The sequence below is a fragment of the Cnephaeus nilssonii genome (assembly GCF_951640355.1).
Source record: "Cnephaeus nilssonii genome assembly, chromosome: 11".
Lineage (NCBI taxonomy): Eukaryota > Metazoa > Chordata > Mammalia > Chiroptera > Vespertilionidae > Cnephaeus > Cnephaeus nilssonii.
Genome location: NC_137082.1, coordinates 34,658,575 through 34,684,725, shown reverse-complemented (window position 1 = coordinate 34,684,725; position 26,151 = coordinate 34,658,575). Strand labels below are relative to the sequence as shown.

At 46.0% G+C, this 26,151-nt stretch overlaps 1 protein-coding gene across 1 annotated transcript; it reads right to left on the bottom strand.

The window, feature by feature from the left end:
- Positions 1–226: 226 nt before the first annotated feature.
- Positions 227–25,905, bottom strand: LOC307107481 (vomeromodulin-like; the record flags this gene model as incomplete). The annotated part of the gene is made up of 6 exons (XM_079784718.1): positions 227–274; positions 18,401–18,523; positions 20,064–20,201; positions 23,503–23,662; positions 24,991–25,092; positions 25,406–25,905. The coding sequence occupies 6 exons, from the start codon at positions 25,903–25,905 to the stop codon at positions 227–229; spliced, it is 1,071 nt and encodes a 356-aa protein (XP_079640844.1).
- Between the last annotated feature and the right edge of the window lie 246 nt (positions 25,906–26,151).

Genomic DNA, 26,151 nt, shown 5'->3' with positions numbered 1-26,151 from the left:
ACACTTCAACCATATGAGCCACCAATCAGGGCCCAGGCAGCTGTTTTGTTAACAAGCTCCTGAGTTGATTCTACCACTTCCTCTTTGAGAAGGAATGAATAGTCTTTGGGCTTGGAAATGAAAACTCGTGAGGGATGTGAAAATCAAAGTGTATAGATGAAATAGTTTTTACTTACAGTCATAGAGTTTGCTGCTAGACATGACGTTCTTGGCCACAGGGGGAGTGTCAGCTAGACGTCTTGTAGGGGGAGAACCATTTGGAGTTGGTGGAGATCTGCGGAATGGTCCAGGAAGTGGAAGGAGTCTTTTGACAGGAAGTTCTCCCAGCACTGAAGGTGGGGTCAGCAGGTCAAGCGCTTGTGCCTGGACAGCCAGTGTGATGGCCAGGGCCAGGAGGGTTAGCATCTTGGTGGCTGAAATCTGCAAAGGAGGGCTTCGTCAGACACCACATTCCCAGTGGACCATAGGGCTGCCAGTAGGTTTGTATTGGATGTACACACAAGATCCTACCTCATGTAGGGGGGTGTCATTCACATTGCAGGTACTCTAGCCTGCATAGTGTATTCAAGGAACAATGTTTCATCACATGACAGTCAATATCTTGATAAGGGCATTTTCTCACTTCTATCACCTTTGCATAAAAGTATCTATGGGCTGGTGGCATCCTTAGAGTACAGGCCATGCCCTTTTACTATAGGCCTTACCTGTAGAGTCCCACATCCTCCTGTCAGTCCTCTTGACTCAAACATCCTTGGAGTGGTCTGAGTCAACTTCTGGGTAACTGGAGAGTTTTGAATGCTTCAGCTACCAATATTATCTCTCCAGTGGTGGTCAAGCTCTCTCCCTGCTTCTGGTCAGGTAATGTATAGCAGTGTCTTTGTTGGTGTGAGCTTACCAAGTGCCCATCTCTTTTTGGAGTATAAACGATACGATATGAGCTGCTTTAAACTCTCTGCACAACCCCGAGAAGGAAGGCCTGTGTCCTCATCATTCAGATGGTGAAACTTGTATAAAGCAGGCACCACTACATACAGGTGCCAAATTGGCCCATTGTCCAGCCCCCTGGTAATGATCATGGTCAGGATCATTCAACCACCCCATCAACCATTCCCAGGCTTGGCATTCTTCACCCTTTTGGTATTTGGGCTGTCTTGGCAATTTAATTCAGTTTGCAGAGGCCAGAGCCATCCCCTTGTGAGTGAGACCATCTAAGGGCTACTCTGTCTTTCAAGGCCTGTTCTTCTGTTTTTGGGAGAGCACTGGTATGTTTCAGTGGTGGCACGAGCCAGTTCATACCATTGTATTAGTACTCAGCACAAATTGGGCTCCCTGTGTGAGTGAATGATCGAGTTAACCAGGTCAGCCACCTTCTGTGCGCTCTTCTGTGTGCAGGGCATTGGGTGATCCTATTGACCACAGGTCACATGGCCTCTTCCTCTTGGCTGGGGTTGAGCAGCCATAACTGATGTGATTGTATAAATGCGTAGGTCTCAACTCTACCTCTGTTAGTTGGGATGTGTCTGTACATATATCCTTATTGAGTACTGGTCAGTGTTTGTACTTGTTACTGTGCTAACATCTGCAACATCTTATACAATCCTCCCAGCAAGTCCAGGCACCAGGTAGTATTATTACTACTGTTTCAGCTGAAGGCAGAGAGCTGGGTTCACTCCCAGACAGGAAAGCCCCACTTGGCTCTGAGCTCAGCTGTTCACTCAGTAGAATCACTTCCTTTTCTGGCTGTCAGATTCCTCCCTTACCATGATTCTCAGAGTCTGGCTGTCATTGAGAATCATGGGTAAAATGGAGGCTTGTGTCTTAGGGTGTTTTCCCTCAGTGAAGCAAGTAGACTTTGGAGTTTCTCTCTGTTTGGATTTTTTTCTCCAGACAAGTTTAAAAAATCAGGCTTAGGGACCTTTGTTCTTGCCATGGGCAGGTAGGCATTGCCCAGCTCAAGCTGCCTGCCATTTACCAGCATCATCAGCAGAATCGCTATTGCAGAAATATTGGAAAGAACATAATCAGAAGCCAATGCCAATCCTTCACATTGAACAAATTAGGTGTTATGAAAAAAATCACGACATTTTAATTATTTTTCTGATTTTACCCTCACCTGTGTGAAATTAGCCTTTACTGTCTCAGGTGACATGTAAGTGTCCTGTGAGGAAAAAGTAATACAATTCTGTGCCTGTGACTGAGTTGATGGCAATATTGTTAGACATCGTCTTTAGTGGGGCCCTTGGAGAGTCCCAGTAATAAATCCCCCTCTTTTAAAAGCAGTTGCATAACCGGCAATTGTGACACCTACTGTGCTAGGCAGTGTGCTGTGTGGCTTAGTAGGGAGGGGGCTGAAGAGATTCTAAATGCAAACCCCTAGTTTATCATCCTCTGATGAACTGTCCTAGCTTGTTTCCACCTCCGAATTTCGACCCGTTCTTTTGTGAACTTGATTTAGTGAGTTCTTACCTTGCCCAGGGTCGATGAGTCCGTGTTGATGGGAGACCTTTTTCGGAAGCTGCCTGTCCTCCTGCTATTGCTGGGACTGTCAGACGGAAAGGTGCATCCCACATTTATAGACCAACGTCTCTAGGGACAGTGATCAGACATGAAGGGATGCCATTCAAGTGTGCTGATAAGGGAGGCGTGATACAGGCTGATTTCCAAGATCAGCACCTGCTAATGGTTGTGACATTTGTCAGTGCCTTTCTGAAAGATGTTCATGGTGCTTAGACCTTATTCAGAGGGCTTGTCTGTCCAAGTACTGTCCTGTTTGTATTTTAAATCTTCAAAGGCCTGTTATCTCTGATGTGGGTGCTGGTTGAATGGCAGAGTAGAGCAGTCTGTAAGGCTACATACGGGTGCCAACTCATTGAGAGCCCTTTAGAAAGGTGCAGTGCTGTGCCCTGTCCATGGTAGGCACTCAGCATTGAGAGACCAATTCTAGGGTGAGGACTTGTGAGAAAGGCCATGGGGTCATTTTGGACGTGGTGTCTCCCTGTTAAGTATTATTTTGCATCAGGTGTGTGTGATAGGAAGTATTCAAACATGCACAGATTTGGGAATAAAGTGATGGATGCAGGCGGATTGGAAAGTACACAGTGTCTGAAGTGGGCGAGCGCCTGAATGCAGGCCTGGGGATTGTAAGCATGGCTGTTCCATAAATTGCTCAGCCCCCGTTCCTTTCCCAGAGTGCCTCTGGAATGAGAGTGAAATGTTTTCAGATGTCTGCTGTCCTTTCATTTCTATTTTAGAAATCTCAATCTCCATGTGAGGCTTCCTCTCACCTGTTCCTTATTTAATGGCTCCCAAAATTCTACAGCCCACTCTCTGGGCCCAGGCTTTCCCCTATTTCAGAGGTTGTTCTCAGTCATCTGTTCAGTTCCTACCCCTAGGATCTTTGTGATTCTGTGCATCCTGTCACCATCTTGCTGTGTGGTGTATCACAGCTTTACACAGCAAGAGTGTGGGAGAGGGAGGTGATTTTGACAGAGAGCGTGGCTAATGTCTGCTTCTGCTCACTTGAAGTGGGGGCATTGGTTTGGGTTCCTGCCTTCAAGCAGGCTCAGCATGTTTGCTGCCTGGCCCTTGCCAACCCCACTGCGGTTCTCAAACTGTGGACCTCAAGTGTAGTTCTGGTTGCCAAAGGCCCCATTTTGGGATTTGCTGAAATGTCAGATGCATAGAACAAACAATAGTTGACCTTTTCCCAGAGACTAGGACCATGGGTTTTACACGTGATGATAAGGACGACAAACCCCAACTGTCCTGGATCTTATTTTTCTTGGACATTTGAGAGAAAGTGAGTGATCCTTTAGTTGAAATTTGTGACACCCATTAGTGGGTGTGGCCTTTGGTTTTGTTAATGGTTGCTAATGGTTTCTCTGGACCCAAGGAATGAACCCTACTCCAGACGTGGGGAGGGACACATCCGGGATGTAGCCTTTGAAGGCCCCTTGGGGCTTCCTGGTTCCTTGTCTTTCTCTCTCCCTCAGCCCTAGGAGGTGGGGCAGCCCTTGACTTCTGCTAATCCAGGACCCACATGAGCGGTTTCTCTGAAGGTGGCTTAGCAGGCTGAGCACTAGGGCTCCCTTGTTGTCAAGCCCTAAGTGCTAAGTGATGTGACCTGCTGACTCTTGAAAGGGAGGGTCCTTTCAAGGCTGGCCCAGGCTTGGCTGGATCGCAGTTGCCAGTGATAACGCAGATACCAGTTCTTAATTGCCTCTGGGTGAAGGTGTCGCCATAGGCCCAGCTGAGCTGGGGAGTGTCCTGGTGACAGAGGCATCAGAGTTTTGACCTTTCCTTGTGTTTTTTAGTGAAATGTGCACATGTGTGTACACATTTGTACTTTGTGTATATGCTTGTCTGTGACTCTCTCGGTCCGTCAGCAGTCTTTCCAGCACTCCTGCCTTGGTTTCCTTCTCTGGTGTAATCAATCTCAGATCTTTGTTGGTATTGGGAGTTCACAGGACCTTTAGCAGCAAATAAATCTGTGTTCCCAAATTCTCTGGAGTTTTATGTAAACTTTGGGTTAATTTTTATTTCTAAGGGTACATATCTCTCATGAAATTTTAAAAAAATATACATTTTTATTGATTTCAGAGAGGAAGGGAGAGGGAGAGAGAGCTGGAAACATAAATGATGAGAGAGAATCATTGATTGGCTGCCTCTTGCACGTCCCCCCCACTGGGGACCGAGCCCACAACCCAGGCATGTGTCCTTGACCGGAATCGTACCCGGGACCCTTCAGTCTGCCAGCTACTGAGCCAAACCAGCTAGGGCTCTGATGAGATTTTTAATGAGCCTTGTGTTTTATTAAAGGTGATGAAACAGTGTTTTGGGGAAGGCAGAGTTTCTGTGCACAGGGTTTGGGGCCGTACAGACATGTGTGTGAATCCTGGTTCAGTGTTTGGCCTTGGGACATTATCTAATAATTTTCTCTGGCTTAGTTTCCTCATCCATAAAGTATAGATAATATTGTACCTATCATAGAGCTGTCATGACGATTATGTTAGGCAATTAGCATATGTTTGGCATATGTGAGTGTTCCATAATTTACTGTTATCATCATTATTATTACTTACCATTGGGTCAGGTATTTTCAATTGTTTTCCACCTTTCTCTCAGAATTTATACCATTTCTCTATCAATATGGTGTACCCAAGTTTTGGCAACTATTATACCTTGTTTACAATAAGAAAACACTGATATTTTGGTTATGTTTCTTTACTCCCCAAATGGATCCTTTCCAAAGCTTTTATCAGAATGAAGGCAGGTATAGAGATATTTTTTAAAAATTGATTTCAGAGAGGAAGGGAGAGGGAGAGAGAGAAACATCAATGATGAAAGAGAATCATTGATTGGCTGCCTCCTGCACTCCCCTCACTGGGGATCGAGCCCACAACCCAGGCATGTTCCCTTGACCGGAAATGAACCCAGGACCCTTCAGTCTGCAGGTCGATGCTCTATCCACTGAGCAAAACCAGCTAGGGAAGTATAGAGCCATTTTAACCTCACTCTGAAGTTTATATTTTCAGTGGGGGATAGAGTTTGATACATTCTACTACACCTATGCATGTGTATATACCTTGTCATAAATGTTTAAGAGGTTTGGAAAGGCCAAGAATTTACTTTAAGACATGTTTGCAGATGTCTGTGTTAAGGATTTGTTCCTTTTTTACCCAATTTCCCCACTGATGTCCACATTCAGTGTTAGGTCTGTGGATTCTGCTTTGGAAGTCAAAGTGGAGTATGTGTTGGCCAAGAGGCGCTTTTCATTCATTCCCAGAGGTGGAAGTGGCCTATGGGCACTTTCTTTTGCTGCTTTCTCTCTGAGCACCTCCTGCTGGTTTGCCATTCACTGGCTATATTGCTGCTAGTTGGCATCGTTTTCTGCAAATGCAACAAGTTGGCTCCATATATGGCCGCAGGTGGCACCATAGTGGCATTTGCCTATTGATTCAGGCACCTTGGGTTTCACCTGGAGGAGAAACTGCTTTGCCTGAGATGCAGAGAAAGGTCATGCCATGGAAGCCACACTGAAACCTGAGTCTTAATATTGTGGTTACAACTACCAAACCCCTATTAATGAGCGTTCAGAAAACGCTTTTCACTCTGACAACAACCCACCATCAGGGTCAGCAGCATAAACAGCCTCATGTAATCACCCACATTTCCTTTTAGAGATGAAGAGACTGTGGCTCAGAGCACTGAAGTTGCTCTTCTGCAAAAGTGGCAGAGCTGGGGTTCTAGTCCAGATGTGCCTGAAACCAGAACCTTGACCTAGAACATGCCAGTTGTCTTCTTTTTTTTCTTATCCAAGAGATTCTCAAGGGCTGGGGCGTGTACATCCTGTGTCCACCCAGAGTGCAGTAAATGTCGAACAAGTGAATGAATGAACTAATGAATGAGCCTACTTCTCTGAGCCTCAGTTTCTCTGTCACTTGCCTGCTTCTCCTACATGGGATTTATGAGAATCAGATAAGACAGCAGTATGCAAAGAAGTATGCAAAGTGGCAGTCATACCTGAGTCAGGGAGTTCCCTCCATTTCTGGCCTCCTTTCTCCTGTCTCTACCCCTTTTCAGAATGCATTGGGCGGGGATATGGGCTCCTTTGGGTGGTCAGTTTGGACACCTCAGGAATGAATCCCCTGAATTCTCATGATGAAACAGACATTGTTTTCCGCCTGCCCACCCTCCCCGAGGAGGGTTTGTTGCTTTGTAGCTCTGCTCAATCTCTTCTCTCCTAAAATGTATGACAGAATTGAGATCATATCACTCTCTTGCTTACACTTGTCAGTGATCCACCATAATAACACATTTATCTTTAGCCCTGGCTATGGAGGCTCTGCGTGGTTTGACTCTTGCCTTCCTCTGTGTCCTTATTCCCCAACCCTTCTTGCTAATTTCTTTACTAGTAGCTGCACTGGCTCTCTTTTAGTGTTTTCGTTATACCTACCTTGTTCCTACCTTAGAACCTTTCCACATTCTGTTCTCATTGCTTGGAACCCTTTCTTCACATTTTGCCTAACTCACTCATCCTGCAATTCTCAACTCACATACCAGTATCTCCCTGAGGGGTCTCCCCTGGCACCTCCTCTGAGTCAGGTTGCACTGCATCATTAATCTTTTTTTTCAGCATCCGCCTGTAGTTTTCCTTTTTGCTTTTTCGTGGAATTTGTAGTCATGTGGCCTTTTGCTGGTTGATTTGCTTAATGTCATCTCCCTCACAAGCTTCATGAGGGCAGGAAGCATTTTTGCCTTGTTTTTGCTCAAGTGGCACAGAGTAGCTGCTAGTTCATATTTATTGAATAAATGAGAACATTTTCCTCCTATTGGTAAAAGTCATCCATGTTCACCCTAAATAGTTTGGAAAAGATCTGAAGAAAATAAAAGTCATTTGCAATCTTACTAGTACATCTGTGATTCGGCAATCACAGCCAGCATTTTGAATTAATTTATTTTATGTAATAGTCACATCTGGAATCATATTCTAAATCATCTGGGATCCTGATTTTTTAGTGAGCATTGCTTTTAACACTAAATACTCTATCAAAGCATGAGTTTAATAGCTGTGGGATATTTTTCACTAAGAATTTGTTGTAAAAAAAGAAAAATCCTGTATTGTTGGTCATTTAGGTTGTTCCCAAATTTTCACCATATAAACAGTGCTGTAGTATCCATTCTTGCCCTTATATCTTTCTCTGCATCTCTGATTATTTTTTAGGAACTCCCCAGAAGTGTTAATTTATCATACACATTTCTAAGAATATGAATATTGTTAATATTCCTGATTTGTGTGAGTTGTGGCTTTCTGTTGCCAATCTCAAGCATTTGGGTTTATTGTAGGGGAAAGTGAGTGCCAATTAGTGAGGTTTCTGAATTATACGTTATTCTGGAAAGGAGAGCAGTTTGACTCTGTTGGACATCTCAAAGTAGGTTTTATTTGTTTTACGGCACTACCTAGAAGAGCTCTCTGCTCCAATAAACAGATAAGGATTATTTGTCCTTGGAACATATCCTTGTTTTTTATTTTATTTAAATTTTTTTTATTGATTTTTTTTTTTTTTTAGTAAGAGATAGGAAGGGAGAGAGGAGAGAAAGATATAGATACAGATATAGATATAGATATAGATATAGATAGATAGATAGAAAGAAAGAGAAATATTGATTTGCTGTTGCACTTATTTATGCATTCATTAGTTGATTCTAGTATGTGCTCTGACCAGGGGATCCAACCTGCAACCATGATGTATTCGGATGATGCTCTAACAACTGAGTTACCCATCCAGGGCAAAATATATCTTTATGTAAAGGGAAAGTCTGATGTCCCTGGCCCTGGCCTCTCCTCTTGTTTTCAGCAATGTTATATCCTCAGGTGTCAGTGGGGCCTGGATTAGTGGTAATCTATAATAATAAAAGCGTAATATGCTAATTAGACTGGACATCCTTCTGGACGTCCTTCCAGATGACCTTCCGGACAAACCTAGGGCTGTGGAGGAAGCCTGGGTCTCAGGTGCCAGAGGGAAGCCGATGCCAGCAGTTGGGGGAAGGAAGGCCTACTCTTGCACGAAATTCGTGCATTGGGCCTCTAGTAAGTTTATATATCCATCATTCATCCATCCATCTATCCATCCATCCATTTACCCATTCATCCATCCACATATTCCTCAGATATTTATTAAACACCTACTATATGCCAGCCACCAGGAATGCATCAGTGAGGCATGGTTTCTCTTTTCATGACTTGTAGTTAGACAGACAGACACAGAAGAGTAAACTGTCTCTTTAATAAAATAATAAACATTTTGAAAGAAATGAAGAGTTGGGATGGGAATAGTGGAGGACTCCTTAGATGAGGTGATTTCTACGTTTACTTAAAGCAGGGGTGGGGAACGTCTTGCCCGCGGGCCGCATCATTTGGTCTGCCCCTGCCAGGGCAACCACAGGCATGACTCAAAAAATTCAATAAATCTAGAAGCTTTTGTTTTTTTCATAGAAACAATTTTTAAACTGATAGTTTTGTATGGCCCTTGAATGATCTTATAAATATCTAAATGGTCCTTGGCGGAAAAAAGGTTCCCCACCCCTGACTTAAAGGATAAGAGGAAACTACTCATGCAGGGTCAGGGGAAGAGGGAGAGGGAAAGGCTTGGGCATGCCTGCTGCCTGCAGTGGGCAAGAACTGTGGTGGGTTTGAGCAGCTCAGCAATGCCAGTGTGACTGAGTAGGGAGGGGTGGGAGAGAGCGCTGGTGGGGTGGGGAAGGAGAGGAGGCTGGAGGCCCAGGCCCAGGGCCCGCCTTGTGGGCTGTGGTGAAGATGGTGGATTTTCTTGTGAGTGAAATGGGAAGCTGTTGGAGGGTTTAACCAGGAAGTGATGATTCGGTTTATGTTTTGAAAAGCCCATTCTGGCTGCTCTGTGGAGTCTGAGGGAGGGACAGAGTGGAAGCAGAGAGCCTTGCTGGTGGATTTGATGGTGATTTAGACAGTAGGACAGCAGGCTTGGTCTTGGCGCTGGACTAGGCGTGGGGGAATCAGAGACTTTCTGTGTTTTAGCCTGACCCACTAGCTCGGGGAGGGTGGTACCTTGTCGTGGGTGTGGAAGAGTGAGAGCCTTCTATTTCTCTCTTCTAGGCCCCTCGTTTCTCCCAAAGAATTCCCCCCATATATGGTTTATTATCCCTCTGTCAAGGGCATCTGTCCTGTGTTCACTTCCCTCAGCACCGTGCTCCTTGGTTCTTGATGGCTCACACACTGGGGCCTCCTCCTGGGTAACTCAGTGCCTGAACTCCACGGAGCACAGAGGCTCCTTAGGGGTGCTCACTTTGGGGGTCAGAAGGTGATTCTAGATGGGGCAGAACCACAGGCCCCAGCCTCTTTCTAACCAGAGCAGCTGTCTTGTCATCTGTTTCATGTATCAGGTTTGTTTGTAAGCTTTTATTCGAAGAAGTGGATCACTAGCCTTTTGAAAAATTTGAAAACCACTTCTTAAAGGAAAAGGTGTTATTTCCTTAGGAAGACCTCCAGGAGTGATGCCAGTGGGGAAGACTTTAGGCCACAGGAGCAGGCGAGTGGGAAAGGTGTTTCGGGCTGTTTACTCCCCAGCTGAGCTTAGAAACCTGGAAGGTGGGGTTGAGGGCCAGAGAGGCCATATGGGGTGGAGGGAGGAGGAGGGTGGTCTTTGGAGCTTGCATCCTGACTTTCAGCATGAGAAGCGGGTGGGCTACTCTGACTGGCAATGGGGTCATTCATTGCACCACCCTGTCAGACACCACTCAATGTTACCCAGAGTCCCTAATGGAGACACAGGGTCAGACTGCAGAGTGAGATGCATCTGTTACAGTCTCGGGGTGAGTGAGGGTCCCCATGGCCGGAGCAGAGGTGTGAAGAGTAAGCCGGGGCCTGCCCAGCTTTCCTCACGGTCCTGAGGATGACGGCATTCGACCATTTCGTACTCAGTGTCTACCAAGGGCCAGGCACTGTGCTCATACACAGGTAGGAAAGTTCTGGGCTTGGGGTGGCATTCAGCCTTAGTTTATCTTATATACACACCAAGGGCCAGGAGACTTTGCAAGGTCAAAGTGCAGGGTTGTCCTGCCCTCTAGCTCAGAGACCCCTTGGGGGCTGCTGATTGGGGAGTTTTTTTTCTTCAAGGCTGGGCTTGTCGTTCATATTTGACAAAAGGTCTGGAATCAAGTAATAAACTCACAGCATGATTTGCTCTGGACTCCAACCCCTACTACAGGACAGGGACTCTGCCACAGGCCCTGGGGCCCCTCCATGGTTTGTGCTGCACGGTAGAGAACCGGCCTCCAATAGGGCCTCTCTCACAACTCCTATTTCCAGAGGCCAGCTGGGGTTACTGAGGGAGCCAGACACTAGTTCATTCCCAAGACAGAGTCCATCTAAGCCCATTCTTCCTGTGGTGGGGAATTTATCACAACCCTAAGTTTCTCCTCAGTGGTCTTTTTCTGGGGCCAGGCCTTTTGCTGTCGGCTTTGACCTGTGCCCTGAGGTAGAGGGTCATTTTTGTGCATTGCCATTTCTTCACGCTTGGCAATTATGGAGCTGTTTTCATCAGGATGCAAAGCCCTCTGGTTCCCTGCTCTTCTCTGCTCACTGCTTTGCCTGCCCAGGCTACATGGGACTGGGATGTTGGTGGGAGGGGGAGCTTCAGGCTCTCTCCCTTGATGGCACTGCTGTTGGGCACATGAGAATTCCGCTGCTGCCTGCCACAATTTGCAGGACCAGGGAAGCTCTGAGGTGCAGCTGTGAGGTGCAGCGTCTCACAGTCACCCACCTGGACCCAGCGTTTCCCTTAGTGGTCTGGCTGCTTTCCTTTGCCCTTTTCCTCTGTACTCAAGGCCTCAAATATCTCTGGGCTTTGCAGTCCTTTATTTTCTTAGGAACTCCAAAACTTCTCTTCCCTGCTTCCTCCCTCTCTCAACTAGGGAACCTCTCCTGTACATGTAGATTTTCTGTGTGTCTTTCTATACCCCATTCTCTCAGGGCCTGGACTTGGGGAAACTCAGGCTCTTGATCCATTTTCTGAGGAACCCTCCCTTCTCTGAGACACTGAACCCTGAATTCAGAATATTCTCTGAGGGGCCAGAGGAAACAGGAACTTTCAGGGAGAAAACCCTTAGCAAAGCAGAACCAGCTACTTTCCGTGAGTAGAAGCTTTAGGGCCATCTTTCCTATTTCCTCTCCCGTCCTAGAATTAGCACTTTCCCCAAGGAGCCCTGATTACTTTTATGAAGAATGAAATTACAAACCAATATGGGTGCTAGGTATACTTTTTGCTAATTTGGATTGGAAGGTGTTTTGTTTTAAAATGGAAGTGAAATTCACGCAACATAAAAGTAACCATTGTCAAGGGAACAATTTAGTGGCATTTAGTATATTGAGAATGTTGGGCAACCACCACCTCTATCTAGTTCCAAAACATTTCTATTACTCCTAAATAAAACCCTTATTCTGCCTTACCTAATCTCTGTTCTTCTGGCATTCACAACTTTGTATTCTGTTTCTACGCATTTAGTTGGTCTGAATGTCCTATATAATAAACGGGTAATAATCAAATTGACCCTAACAGTGGAACAACCGTAACAATCGGTCGCTATGACGTGCACTGACCACCAGGGGGCAGACGCTCAACACAGGAGCTGCTCCCTGGTGGTCAGTGCGCTTCCAAAGGGGGGGGGGGGGGCGCCGCTCAGCCAGAAGCTGGCTCATGGCTAACCAGTGCAGTGGTGGTGGCAGAAGCCTCTCCCGCTTCTGCAGCAGCACTAAGGTTGTCTGACTAACGGCATATTTGACAAAAGGTCTGGGCTGCCAGAGGGATGTCTGACTGCCAGCTTAGGCCCAATCCCCTCGAGAGCGGGCCTAAGCCAGCAGGTGGACATCCCCCAAGGAGTCCTGGACTGTGAGAAGGCACACGCTGGGCTGAGGGATCCCCCTGAGTGCACGAATTTTCATGCACCAGGCCTCTATAAAATAAACTGTACAATATGTGGTCTTTTGTGTCTGGCTTTGTTCACTGAGTTTAATTTCAAGTCACTGAGCACAGTTTTTATGGTATCACCAGAGGGTTACCTGCTCTGTTCTATCCAGCATTTAGCATCTGGTCTGTGCTTTTCTCTGTGTAACATGTGATGATGGGGACATTGGATCCTAGCCCCTGTGTGATTTTCATGTTGGGCCAATGGGCAAAAGAAAGCACTTGGAGTTGGAGAGGGGAGGGAAGAGGTATGGGAAGAAAAGTCTTCATCATGGTCATGATTATCTCCTAGTGCCCTAGATAAATTAATCCTGGCCATTGCGGCCTCATCATTCACATTATTGATTTTATGTCCTTAGTATGTATAGTGCTTTTACTTATCATGAACACACTACAAAACTCCTATTTGTAGGAATTGAAGACAAGTGAGACATTTTCTGCAGAAAACAGGATAATTATTAAAGAGATGATTACAAAATACCCCAAACCCTGTTCTTGATGTTCTTGCATATGTTAATTCAAGGTGACAGTGGTTCCAAAGAATAGTTGACATGTTCAGAACACTATTCAACTTGGCTCCTTAATCACAAGGATGTCCTTGACTCCATAAGAGAAGTTTCAAAGTGCTTTCATTCTCAGAAATGCTTTGGTATCCCACGTGCTGGGTTTAGTTTGCTGCCTGAAGGTCTCTCTGTGGGGAGATAAAATAACTGATTATAACTCTTAATATATAAGCTGGCTGCAGGCACAGGCGGTGCCAGCTGTGCCCTCCATCTCCCTGACCACAGCACTTGCCCTAAGGATGGGGATAGGGAGCAAGTCAGGCCAGTGGGAGCCCCAGAGGTTATTTCTCGGTGATTGTCATTTGAGCGATTCCAGAAAGAATTGGATGGTGAAGCTCCTGGTAGGTGGGGGACCACCCAGAGGTGGTGGAGCCACGACACGGATTCTGGTGTCATCGTTTGGGCCCGGAATCGTGCCACTGCTGACGCTAGTACCATCTCTGAATGTTCAGGACGGACGATTTTATTGTTGTTACACCAGTTTGTGTTGTGCTTTCTGCCACTTGTAGCTGAAATACAGCTGGCATTCATCTGATCCTATCCCTTGACTCAAGGCTGACTTAGGGAGGCTAAGTGATGTGTCCCAGGCCGCCCAGAGGAATGGGGTGTAGGAGCAGGAGGTAGGACACCAGCACTGAGGCAAATGCTGATTTCACCACCCTCTCCACGCTAGTAATTGATTTGGCCACAGATATGGGACTTGGGGGTTAAATAAATGTGGGAATGCACAACTTCTGAGGTTTGAGCCAACATAAAAGAAGTTGTTATTTATTTTGGTCAGATATTACACTCATGAAGCACGTTTATTAAGAATGGAACATCTAAAGGTGATAGAGATTTTAAATTTCTTTACTCTCTCATATATCTTCCCTTGTTCCATCCTCATCATTTTTCTGATGTTAAATTTAAATAAAAATCCTATTCTTTTAACAGTTTTTTTTAGGAAGCAAGTTTTCCTTCAAATTTCCTTTGGCGTGGGAAAGATAGGTGGGAAGAAGGGGGGTATTTGTGTCAGGGTGGCAGAGAATGAGAGGCTCCAGCAGACAAGGGTGACTGTGTAGATGAGTCAGGCATATGTAGTGGGCATGTTTCCAAAGAGGTGATTGGGGCATATTCAATGAAGTATGAGTCCTTATGAGGACAGTGGACAGATTCTTTGATTATAGGAACAAGAGTGTATCAGTGTTAGGGCTTGTATGGCGAGGAAAGGGGCAGTAGGTAGTGGATCTGCCTGGGAAAGAGATGGGCAATGGGATGGAGCTGTTAAGGCAGCTTGGAGCTGCCTGTGATGCCAGGGCCCACTGGCCCCATTTAGCCCTCTGAGAACTGAAGCGTAGAGTGGGCTTTAGTGCAAAAGGGAAACATTTGTATTTCGTTCTCTCTTACCGATTTAAGTAGTTCAGCCTTGGCATTGTTTAGCAGATTTGAGGCTATTTCTGGTGGAATATTCCATTGACTGGAAATGTCTGAAATGAAGAAGGAGCATTTTATGATATGAGTTGAGAAAAACAAGGACAGTTGCTTCCTCTTTTGTGTCCCATCCACAGTCAACTGGAGGGATCTCTGGGCAGTGTATGGCTCTAGGAGAAATCAGCCCCTGCCCATTCAACAGCGCGATTCGAGTAAGACATTGTGTCTCTCAGTCTTTGGTGTGTGTGTTGGTGAGTTCACAAGGACCAGAAGACACCCTAGAAATAACTGGGAACCTGGTGAGCATTCTATGCACAAAGAATTGATACCAAGAGATATGCTGGTGTGTCTGCCCTCACTATCTTAAGAAACCAGAAGAATTAGGCCCTGCTGTCTTGGTGCCATTTATACTATGTTGAACCCCCTTAGAGTTCATCATAAATATGTATAGGTGGCATGGTCATAGGGTTATGACTTCAGACTCTTGAATTTCCCAAGCCCTAGTATCTGTGTGACTAGTGACCTGGGTCCATCTTTCCTCTAAAGGGCATGAAGCTGTTTTTCAGAAGATACCCAGTGGGCTGGGTTTCATTTGGACTTGTAGAAGAGATATTTTGATTTGGTTTTTGTGTTTTGCCATCTGAAGATGCTGAAGTCCCTATCTAAAAACAAGGAAGTCCAGCCCAGTTGGCATGACTCAGTGGTTGAGCATCGACCTATGAACCAGGAGGTCATGGTTCGACTCCCAGGTCAGGGCACATGCCCGGGTTGCAGGCTTGATCCCCAGTGTGGGGTGTGCAGGAGGCAGCCGATCAATGATTCTCTCTCTTCATTGATGTTTTTATCTCTCTCTCCCCCTCCCTTCCTCTCTGAAATCAATAAAAAAATATTAAAAAAATAGAATAAATATCCTTGGATGAGGATAAAAGAAATAAAACATAAATAAAAATAAAAATAAAGAAGTCCTCTTTGATCCAGATGGTGATAAGATGATACTGTGCTCACTGCCACAACACATTCTGTGATGTGGTTTCACACCCTGTACATTGCTTGTGACACTGACTCTTCTAGGTGTTCATGTTATTAATGCCACATACCAGTAATGGTAGATATAAATTTCTTCATAACTGCAGACATCACATCCTTTAGCTCGTCCATCTGGAAGAGATGGGAGGAACATTTTTATCAGTCAGTCTACCAGTCCCCCAGCTAGTCCTCACATCAGGGAAAGCAGTCTCGGGTGCCTCGGTGTATGTGTTTTTTTTTTCTAGTGGAAGAAATCTGGCCGAAACCGGTTTGGCTCAGTGGATAGAGCGTCAGCCTGTGGACTGAGAGCTCCTGGGTTCGATTCCGGTCAAGGGCATGTACCTTGGTTGCGGGCACATCCCCAGTGGGGGGTGTGCAGGAGGCGGCTGATCGATGTTTCTAACTCTCTATCTCTCTCCCTTCCTCTCTGTAAAAAATCAATAAAATATATTAAAAAAAAAAAAAGAAGTCTGTTACTGGATGAGGTTATGTAGGGAGATGGGTTTCAGTCTATCTCTCAGGCCTCTAATTCTTTGGGGATTTTCAGAGACCCTTCAGTAGGTTTTAATGCCTTAGGTCAGTGGTTGGCAAACTCATTAGTCAACAGAGCCAAATATCAACAGTACAACGATTGAAATTTCTTTTGAGAGCCAAATATTTTAAACTTAAACTTCTTATAACGCCACTTCTTCAAAACAGACTCGCCCAGGCCGTGGTATTTTGTGGAAGAGCCACACTCAAGGGGCCAAAGAGCCGCCGACCACGGCCTTAGGTAATTCCCAATAAATGTTTATTGGGTTCTCGTTATGTTCCAGGCACTGTGGTAGGCATAGCTGTGCAACTATGTGCCCTCAGGACAAACACTGAGGTCAGGACTGGGGAGGATTGGTTGCTGCTGAATGCTTCCTCTTTTGTGTCCTATCCAAGTGCCTCCCTGATCTGGTCCTCCCTGCTGATGCTCCATGTACCTTCCTTCCTTTGCATTCCCTTCCTCCTCATGCCTATGAGTCCCTGCTGCCTACCCTTTCTACATTCTGTTTCCTCTACCTGGTACACACTTTTGGTCTGTGTTAAACTCCTGCTCCTCCTTCAAAGCTGAGTTCAGGCATCATTTTTTTCAGTGAACCCACTGTCTGCCTCCCACTTGGTTCTCCTCCACTGTCTTCTTCATACTCAGCTATTTGCATAAATGTCTGTGTCCCTCTCAGGTAGTTGGTTACATGAGGCCAAAAACCAGGCCTTCTATGTTCCTTTCATTGCACAGAGCCTGGCATAGCACATGCCTCCCCACTAACAATGAGATGAAAGAACTCTGGGCTTTGCAGTGACTCCCAGAGTTTGCCTCTTGACAGACCCCCCCCCCCCCCCCCCGCCATTATCTCAGGACTGACATATAGGTCACAGACAGTTCACACATAATGACAAGGTTGTTCACCTCGGTGCCCATTGTGTGCTTCCACCCAATGTGTAGTTACCAGTCCCTTAGTGATTTGGCTTATTTATTCTCTTAATCTGTCTCTGTCTTTCCACTTCAACTAGAGGGTCACTCCTGGGGTTAGGGAGTTGCATTTTTAGAGCTGGGCTCATAGTGGCGCTCACTAAATGTTTGTTGGACGATGCTATGTATGAACATGTGCAAGGCCAAATGTGTTAAGTATGGGGTTGGTTGGTGAATCGTCTGTGAGTTTCCACCCCTGTGCCTGGAGCCTCGTCACTGGGTGCTACCCTCACTCTTCCCACTTCCCTATCCCCCAAGCTCTCCTCTGGTGATCCATGCGCTTGCTCGGTAGGACATGGGTTAAAAACCTCTGATGGGAAAGGTGAGGCCATGGGAGGCTGGACATGTTTTTAAGAAACTCCCATGAGCCGAAGAAAGATTAGAATCTAGATAATCTTTTCATTCTTCCAGTGGACCAACCCCAAGACTGCCTGGTGTGTCAGAATGACCCATCCCACTAAAAAAGCACAGGTTTTGGGCTTTCATTCAGGTGACTGACTGACGTGGCGCTGCGGCAATGGATTTAGGACTGACTTTACGAGTTCCCCAGAGAGGGCCTGGGTTGGAGCTCGCAGCCCTACTCCACATTGCGTCTGTGACCTGGCCTGTGTGACCGTTCCCTTTCCAGAGTCCCTGTGTCACTAAGTGTCTGGGTTTATAATAATTTCTCACGCATCTTAGATAAATATTTTGAAAATGTAATCAACTTACAGCTTCAGGGGGTTTCATGCTGTGCTCAAGTCTGTCCGGAAACAAAGTACAGGGGAAAATTATTTTCAAATAAAAAATATTAACTAATACTAAAACAGAGTTTAAGTATTAGCTCAGTCCCTTATTAAAGTCACTTACAAATTTTCAAATACAGAAAGAGCAAATTTAAGGTGAATACAGCATGTAGGTAAGACTTTGTTCTGAGTTCTCTGTAATTATCCAAGTATTTCCCAAGGGCCTTGTCCATTATTCTTCTCATGTGATCTGAATAGAGTTCTGATAATGCTTCCTATACTGACAAATGTCAAGAGGAGTTTGTAGTAATGGACAGTACCTTACAATCTTGATGTCTGATACCAATTTGCCATTTAAAATCTTGCACATATAGGAGATGAGTATCTTCTGCATTAATATAAAACAAATGAGTTAAACATAATGCCTTGACCAGGCTACTCAGCAAACATGTCACATTGTGATATGACCAACAAGGCCACAGGTCAGAACTAGAGTGGAGACTCTCTGATCTTAGGAGACAACCTGTTTATTCTCCCCTGGTGGCTGAGCCCACCAGCCTGGTTGATGCCCCTTGTCTTAGGGTCACCCAGGCACTTGGCCCTCAGGGTTATGTTAGTAACTTCCCCCATCAAACACTCTTTGTGATGGAATCCTCTGATTTGTTACTACTCAGCACTCACCGTTTGCCCTTGGGCAAAGCTCTCACCATCCTTATCCACGTTGACCCAGTAGATGGCTTGGACTTGGTTGTCTGGCAGGCTGGCATAGATTACTTTGGTGATGTATGTATTCAGGTTATTCATCTGTTGTAAAGAAGTCATCATTTAGAGTGTGGAGAGGAGAAGAAGAAGGACCACAGAATGTTGCATTATGAAACACCCATGCTTCATTCAATTCATTTATTCAAATATTTATTGATCCTGTAGCATGAGTTAGTCACCTAGCCAGGTGCTGGCATGGCTGATCTAACCACAGGACAGAGTCTAATTCCAGACCTTGCCGTTTATCTCTTTTTCTTTCTCAGAAGCACAGTGGTGCATATAACAGATAAAATTTTACTTTTCTATTACTTCTCATTCAATTTAAAGCCTGTTTCTTTTCTTTTTTAAAAAAAAATATTTTTATTGATTCCAGAGAGGAAGGGAGAGGAAAAGAGAGATAGAAACATCAATGATGAGAGAGAATCATTGATCGGCTGCCTTCTGCATGCCCCCCTCACCCCAGGGGATTGAGCCCACAACCCAGGCATATGCCCTGACCAGGAATCGAACCTGGGACCCTTCAGTCCACAGGCTGACGCTCTATCCACTGAGCAAACCGGCTAGGGCTAAAGCCTGTTTATTTCTATGTTCTAGTGGCAGATAACTCTGTACTTGATTATTCTGGGAGGCTTTGTTAAGGATACATTGTACATTGCTTGAGACAGAGCCTGGCACATAGACAGTACTCAGTGATTATTATCTATCTATCTATCTATCTATCTATCTATCTATCTATCTATCTATCTATCTATCTATCTATCTAAAAGCCTAAGCGACCTAACAACTGAACGACAGAACGACCAGTCAACTGGTTGCTATGATGCGCACTGACCACCAGGGGGCAGACCCTCAACGCAGTAGCTGCCCCCTGGTGGTCAGTGCGCTCCCACAGCGGAAGCTCCTCTCAGCTGACTGATGGACACCAGACACAGGGCTCACGGCTGGTGAGCGCTGCTGTGGTGGTGCAAGCCTCTCCTGATGGGGACTGACTGCTGCAGGGTTGGGATGAGTGGGAGCGGCAGGCAGGAGCGGCCGGTTGCGTTGGACTGCAGGTTTGGACCGGATCCCCGCAGGCCACGCCGAGGGACCCCACTGGTGCATGAATCCATGCACCGGGCCTCTAGTTTCGTTATAATTACTGACTACTACTATTCCTTTTACCACTTGGAGCAATTGAATACCTCACAGGTGGATAAACCCACTCCCTTGCTCATGCTGTAACTGTTGGTAAGTTACTTCACTCACGCTGGTCATCTGTGAAATGAGAATAAGAATCCCTACTTCCCAGATGTGTTGTGAGGATGAAATGTCATTAATTATGTAAAGACAACTGGCATTGTACCTGGCACATAGAATGTACTCAAAAAGCATTTGCCCTCCAGTGCCCTTGCTCTCTGCTTTCCCTGATGTAAACCTGGATCCACTTAAACAATCCAAAGGGAAAATGTGTTTCCCATTTCCTCATATTTGTCTCTCGAAGAATGTCCCAGAAGCCATTTCTATCTTCTCAGACTTAGAGGTTGATAGACTGGGCTTAAGCAAAGAGGAGAGTGGTGCCAGGGGCCGTGTGGATGACGCTTACCTGGATGGAGCTCTGCTTGGCACTGAGGGTGACGATTTCCCTGAGCATTGTGTTAGACATAGTTATGGAAATGTTGGCATTTTTAGGATTTGGAGAAAGGGGGCTTCCAGGCAGAAGGACTTTACTGTTAAAGGAGGCCTAGAGAGAGAAAAACAGAAAGTCAGCATGCCATCATGGGAGGCTAACATCAATTTCTCTGCCTTTGGAGGCCCAGCTGAGATGTTGAGGAGTGAGGTGGCCCCATGTGAGCACTGGATGAGCATGAGGACAAAGAGCAGTAGACCTCCCAGCCTCTGTGCTGAGGGATTTGGGGAGTCGTGGGGTTTGTGAAGACTGGAGACAGGACCTCCTTTTAAAGGAGGAACCATTGCTTTTCCTCAGCTGATTAGCCCTGATACCGTGTGGCTCAGGCCCCCAGACCTCTGATTTTCCAACAGAAGCCACAAATCCTCTTTTTTTCAGGTAAATTCCCCCATCTAAGTGTTGCCTCAAGTAAGGGGTGTGTATGTGTGTGTGTGTGTGTGTGTGTGTGTGTGTACATTTGTACATAACTCATAGTTCCTACCTTTTTTTTACATATTCCCCCAACCTAGAAGGACCTCCTTGTTAAGCTCAAGGCCCATTTTGTTTATAAAACCTTTTTATAGATATTCTGGCCTCCATTGAATAGTTGCATTTCATATGCATTTCCCCCTCTGCTTATAAAATTCAAATTCCACATGGCAGGAAATTTGAAAAGTTCAGAGAAGTATGAAGAAGGGAAAAGAGATTCTGTTTTTTGTTGTTGTTGTTGTTGGCATACTTAATATCATTTTCATTTTACTTAAAAAATTAACAGTTCATGGTATTTCTGTGAATCATTAAAAAATTTGAAAAATTTCTAATGATCTCATATTTGGCTCAATTCCTTTCTTTTTGTTCCTTTCTAGTATTTTTAATCCTTTTTTTCATTGTTAATATTTATATTTATTTGTCCTTAAATATATATATGCACTTAGGGTGGATTCCCAGAAGTGGAGCTAAGTGGTTCAAAAAACCTTGCCTTTCTTCAGTACTCTGTGTGGCCTCAGTTTTGCATTCCCAGACGGTTGAGATGGGTGGGTGGGGTGAGTTGGCCCTTTTTGTTTTCTTGTGTATTTTCTATTGAATGCCTAGACCTGTGCTTGCCACATCCTACTGGTCAACAAATGGTTGCATAGGTGGAATGCGTGTCAGGCATTGTACATTGGACTTAAATGGAAGGGCAACATGACTGACCCCCATGGCAGATGCTCAAGTGTTGTGGTGGAAGCCCGGAGATTCACCCCATGGTAAAGGTCTGGTATCCGAGAGGGGGTGAAGGCTGGCTTGTCATGTCATTGGAGTATGTTTGTGAGATCAAGGATATTTCCAGCTTTCCTGCAGAATTTATCTTAAGAGCAAAGAACACTTACACAGTAGAGGGTTGAAAGACCTTCTTCAGATAGCTGGAAACTTTTAACTTGGTACTCGAACAAGCCAGTAGCTGCAGGAGAGAAGAGAGAACCTAGAGGGACCCAACAGACCCCTAACGGGTGTGGGGCCCTGGGTTCTCTGCCTGGCTCTGCCCTCCAGAAGGGGGACCAGGGTGACACCATCCTTTCCCTCAGTCCTACACAAAAAGCTGGTGCCACACTGGCTTCTTCTCATGAGTCTAGGAGGAAGCTGCAGGGAGGAAGGTGACATGAGGACTCAGCCCTGCACCCGATGTGCTGAAACCTCCAGGGGGAGGAAAAGGCTTGCTGCCCAGGTCCCATGCTTTGTCTACCTCGCGACATGACAAATATCACCAATTTCCTGCTTTGGCTGTCTTGATGGCAGCCGCCTGACAATGTCCCGTCATCCCATACCTTAGATATGTAAAGGGATATTAGAAGGAATTTCTGCCTCTCAGCCTCCCTGGTGTGAGGGCCTGGGACTGCTCCTTGCTCAGGCTCCATGCACATGTGCACTTTGCACACCATCTGGGCCTGGGGAGCTACCACCGAGCCTCTAAGGGGCTTTTTGTCCTTTATGGCCTGATAACGAGTCTCAGTAATTTGGAGAAGCAGGTAAGCTGCCACATTGTGTGCCCTGAGCGTGCTGAGGAGTTGGTTGGGTGCTTGGAGGTACCCGGTGTTGCAGCTCACAGCCCCATCTCCTGTCTGCCACCCAACGGGATTCCTATGGGGCTTGGCCATCTGCATGCATTGACCTGGGCAGCCCCAGGGAAGTCAGGTGTTTGTACTCACAGTTCTTGCATTCGCTGAAATCACCGAGGTCAATGTCACACGATGTTGATTCTTTCATCTGTGAATTAACCACCAGTTAGCTTTGCAGAGGACATGCAGCAGTCCCACCCACCTCCACACCCCAGCTCCTCTTCTCCTTCTTCCCTCTCCTACTTCCCTTCTCCCTCTTCTATTTCCTGGCCTTCTTTTCGGCAGAACCCATCCTCTCCCCCTATCCCCGCCAGCTTGAGGCATTGTCCTATCCCACTGCTGGGGTCAGAGGGAATGTTGCATCCCCTAGCCTCTGGACTCCTGAAGGCCGATGGGTCCTTCCCACGTTCTCCCAGCATCAGGCCATACCTGAGGAGAGGGCTTCTTCCTGTCTTCCCACAAATGACAAAGACCTTTGAGGTGGTGCCCGCCCCTTTCCTATGACTTACGTTCTCTTTCATGGCAACTGTCAGCAGTTGAGGAATGACATCATCCAAGGGCAGAGGGATGGGGAGAGGCAAAGTATCTGTGAGCCTGGGAAGATACATGTGGAGAGCTGTGTGATTTTGCATTTCTGGATTTTGTCCAACATTGGAGATAACTCATCTATTGATGATACAGCTGCAGTGATGTCCTGCTGCTTACAATTTGCAGCCACCTGAGCCCTTTCACCTTCAGTTATAGTCATGAAGGAAGAAGTGAGGATACCTGGGAAAATCATCAAAGCTGGACATTTGACCCAGTATTTCACATGGATGAAATTATCCTTCAGCCTGCCGGCATGGCTCAATAATTGAGTGTCCAGGTATGAACCAGGAGGTCATAGTTCGATTCCTGGTCAGGGTACATGCCCTGGTTGCGGGCTTCATCCCCAGTATGGGGCGTGCAGGAGGCAGCCGGTCAATGATTCTCTCTCATCATTGATGTTTCTATCTCCCTCTCCCTATCTCTCTGAAATAATAATAATAAAAAGTATTGAATAAAAGGAGAAATTATCCATCAGATACTGTGCACTTTGATGAGTAGGTTTTTCTGGGACTTTACTAATTAGTATTGGGTATAAAAGTTAATAATTGGAAAAAAAACACCCATTATTTGATAAGGGACTGGTTAAATAAATTATAGTGCATCTCCATAATGGAATTCTAGGTAGATTTAACATAAGAAAACATTCTGGCACACAGGCCTGTTGATCCAGAAAATGAGAAAAATGGTCTCACGTACGTCTTCACCAACTGAAGGTACACTTTCGTAGCCTTGATGACCTTGTCCTGGACTTGGAAGCTGACACATTGGGTGTCGTTTGTGGAAACACCAATTTTCAGAGTCACATCCCCATTTATTTGAAATCCCAGTATGCTGATTACAGGTCCTAACAGGCTGTGGAGAACAAGATAGAGGTGAAACCAGACCTGGCTGCAAGATGTTGCTCAGCCAAAATGATAGGCATTTTGGGAGTCAGCCTCATAAATTTGTCCAGATTATTGGAGAGAGGGAAAATTCTGGTGATTTCCAATGAACATGCCCCAAAATTGATGATCCTCTGTACACAGGACTCAGAGTCTGGTTCATGGTAGGCTTTCCATAAACATTGGAAAATCCCTCTCCTGACCAAACTTCAGGAAGCTTTTTTTTTCTGGAGGCAGCAGGCTACCTTGTAACTGGTTGCTCATTATAGGTTCACTTTTGTGCCCAGCACACCAGCTGTCTATTGTGTGAGTGACAGTGTAAGAAAAACCCACCATTTGCCACACCTGGTCTTATTAACGTCACGTGCTCTGAAGAAGATGAATGGCTCTTCCTACCACTGCTAATTGTGTTGGTCACAGACATGGGCTGTGGAGGCAGAATGCCTGGATTCAAGTGTTGTCACTGCCACATTTCAGCTGTGTGACATTGAGCAAGGTTTATAACCAGTTTGTGGGTCTCAACTGGTTTCCCAATCTTGAGACAGGACTGCTTTCTTGATGAGGTTGTCAAGAGGCTTTGGAAGTGGAGAGTGCCTCAGTTAAGTGCCTGGATGGAGCTCGGTCAGGGAGAAGTATCAGTGCTGTGGGTTAGTCCAAGAGTCCTCTTCTCCCAGGGGGGTTCCTGCCCTTCTCATGCCTTTCTGTGTGCCCTGGGCCTGTCCTGTGAACGTGTTCCTCTCCCACATGTGGACTCTCACCGAGGACAGGGCCCTCTTTTAGTTCCTCCCTCTGTGCCAAGCATGAGGTCTGGTACAGAGTAGTGCATGTTAGGTGGATGAATGAACATGGCATGCATTCATGTTTACATTGTTAGCTTCTGGAGAGCAATCAAACATTTCTGTCTCCCCCAACTGCCTAGGACAGTGTTTGTGAGAGTGGGCTGCTTCTCTTTGGAGAGTGCAGATGGTTTGGAAGCTACACTTGCCATGAACCCAGTGCGGTCAGTAGGAGGTGCCCTCTGTGGTTTCTCTCTACATTGGCCATATGTATAAATGTGCATGTTTCACAAGGAATTTGGGTTTCTGGCTTTGTTTACACTCTTTGAAGATGGGGTTCCATGGGGTCATTATCCCACCTTGGTCCTCTGGGCTGGAAGAGAGGGGCTAATTTGCTGCCTAATTTGCCCCATCCTCAGACATCCTGATTTACTCTGTGTTGTCTCTGCCCAGCTCTTGGACACTGGATATTAAGGACCTGGTCCCAGGGCAACCCAGGTGACTGATTTGGAGACAGGCTCACCCTTTTCCACCTATGAAGGCAGTAGTCACAGCTTGAACGAGGATCTCATCATCTGTCATGGTCAACATCATGTCCTCCACAGTTGCTTTTTGAACCTCTAATCTGCAAAATGACAGCATCCAGGGTCAGTCCCGACTCAAGGAATCAGCCTGAGCAGCAGGAGAAATGCCTTTGAAGCAGCTAACTAACAACCTACCAACCCACCCATCCCCTGGATGGCCCAGTCCTGTTAGCCACCCAGTTCCTTAAGCTCAAGAAATCTTGTTCAGATTTCCCCCCAAAAGACACAAAGCTAGAATATTGCTCTGTGAAAACATGGCTGTCCCTCTCCATGGGTTTGTTGGATGTTGAGCTTCAGTATCCCCAAACATCACTTTTCTCTTGTGCCATACCTTAGGGTCAAGGAAGCACTTACCCTATCAAGAGATCTTTCACGTTAATATTTCCCAGCACGCCCGAGAGTGCATCGTTGATGCCACTTGGCACCGCACTCTTCAGTATGCCCTCGGTGGATTCTTTGAGCTCGCCGACTTTGTTGAGCACACCACCCAGGGGCAGGGGGAGATTTGAGAGAAGAGAAGAGTCCTGGTCAGCTTTTTTTGCAGGATCCTTCTCCGCAGTGTTGGGTAGTAGGCCGCCCAGGGCCCCTTGGGCCAAGGGTATCAGGTTGCTGACAGCATCAGTGGCTTTTGAGAGCGAAGACAATGGTGACTTTGAGGACTTGCTGTTGCTCCCCTTGCCCAGGACACCACTAAGGCCACCATCGCCAAGGATATTGAGGGAGGAGGAGAGGTCTAACAGAGACAGCACGTCCAGGTTGGACACTGTGTCTAACACTGTCCCAAGCACACCAGCCAGATCCACATCCGCACACATCAGCATCTTCTCAATCTGTGGTGGCAGGGTGGTGTTCATATCTGAAAATGGTGAAGAGATATTTTCCTACTGTTAGCTGCACAACTGGTTCAGTCAGAGGGACCCTCCCACTGGAGAGCCAGCACTGAGGAATGATGGGGCCCATAGGTACTTTATATCATGTCTCCTAGACATACCAATCCCTGCTTCTGCTCACTCCGAGAATAGCATGGTGACAGAGAAATATACCAGTTCCTTGTTAAAAGTTAATATTTAATAGCACCTCCCTGAGGGTAGCCTTGTTTG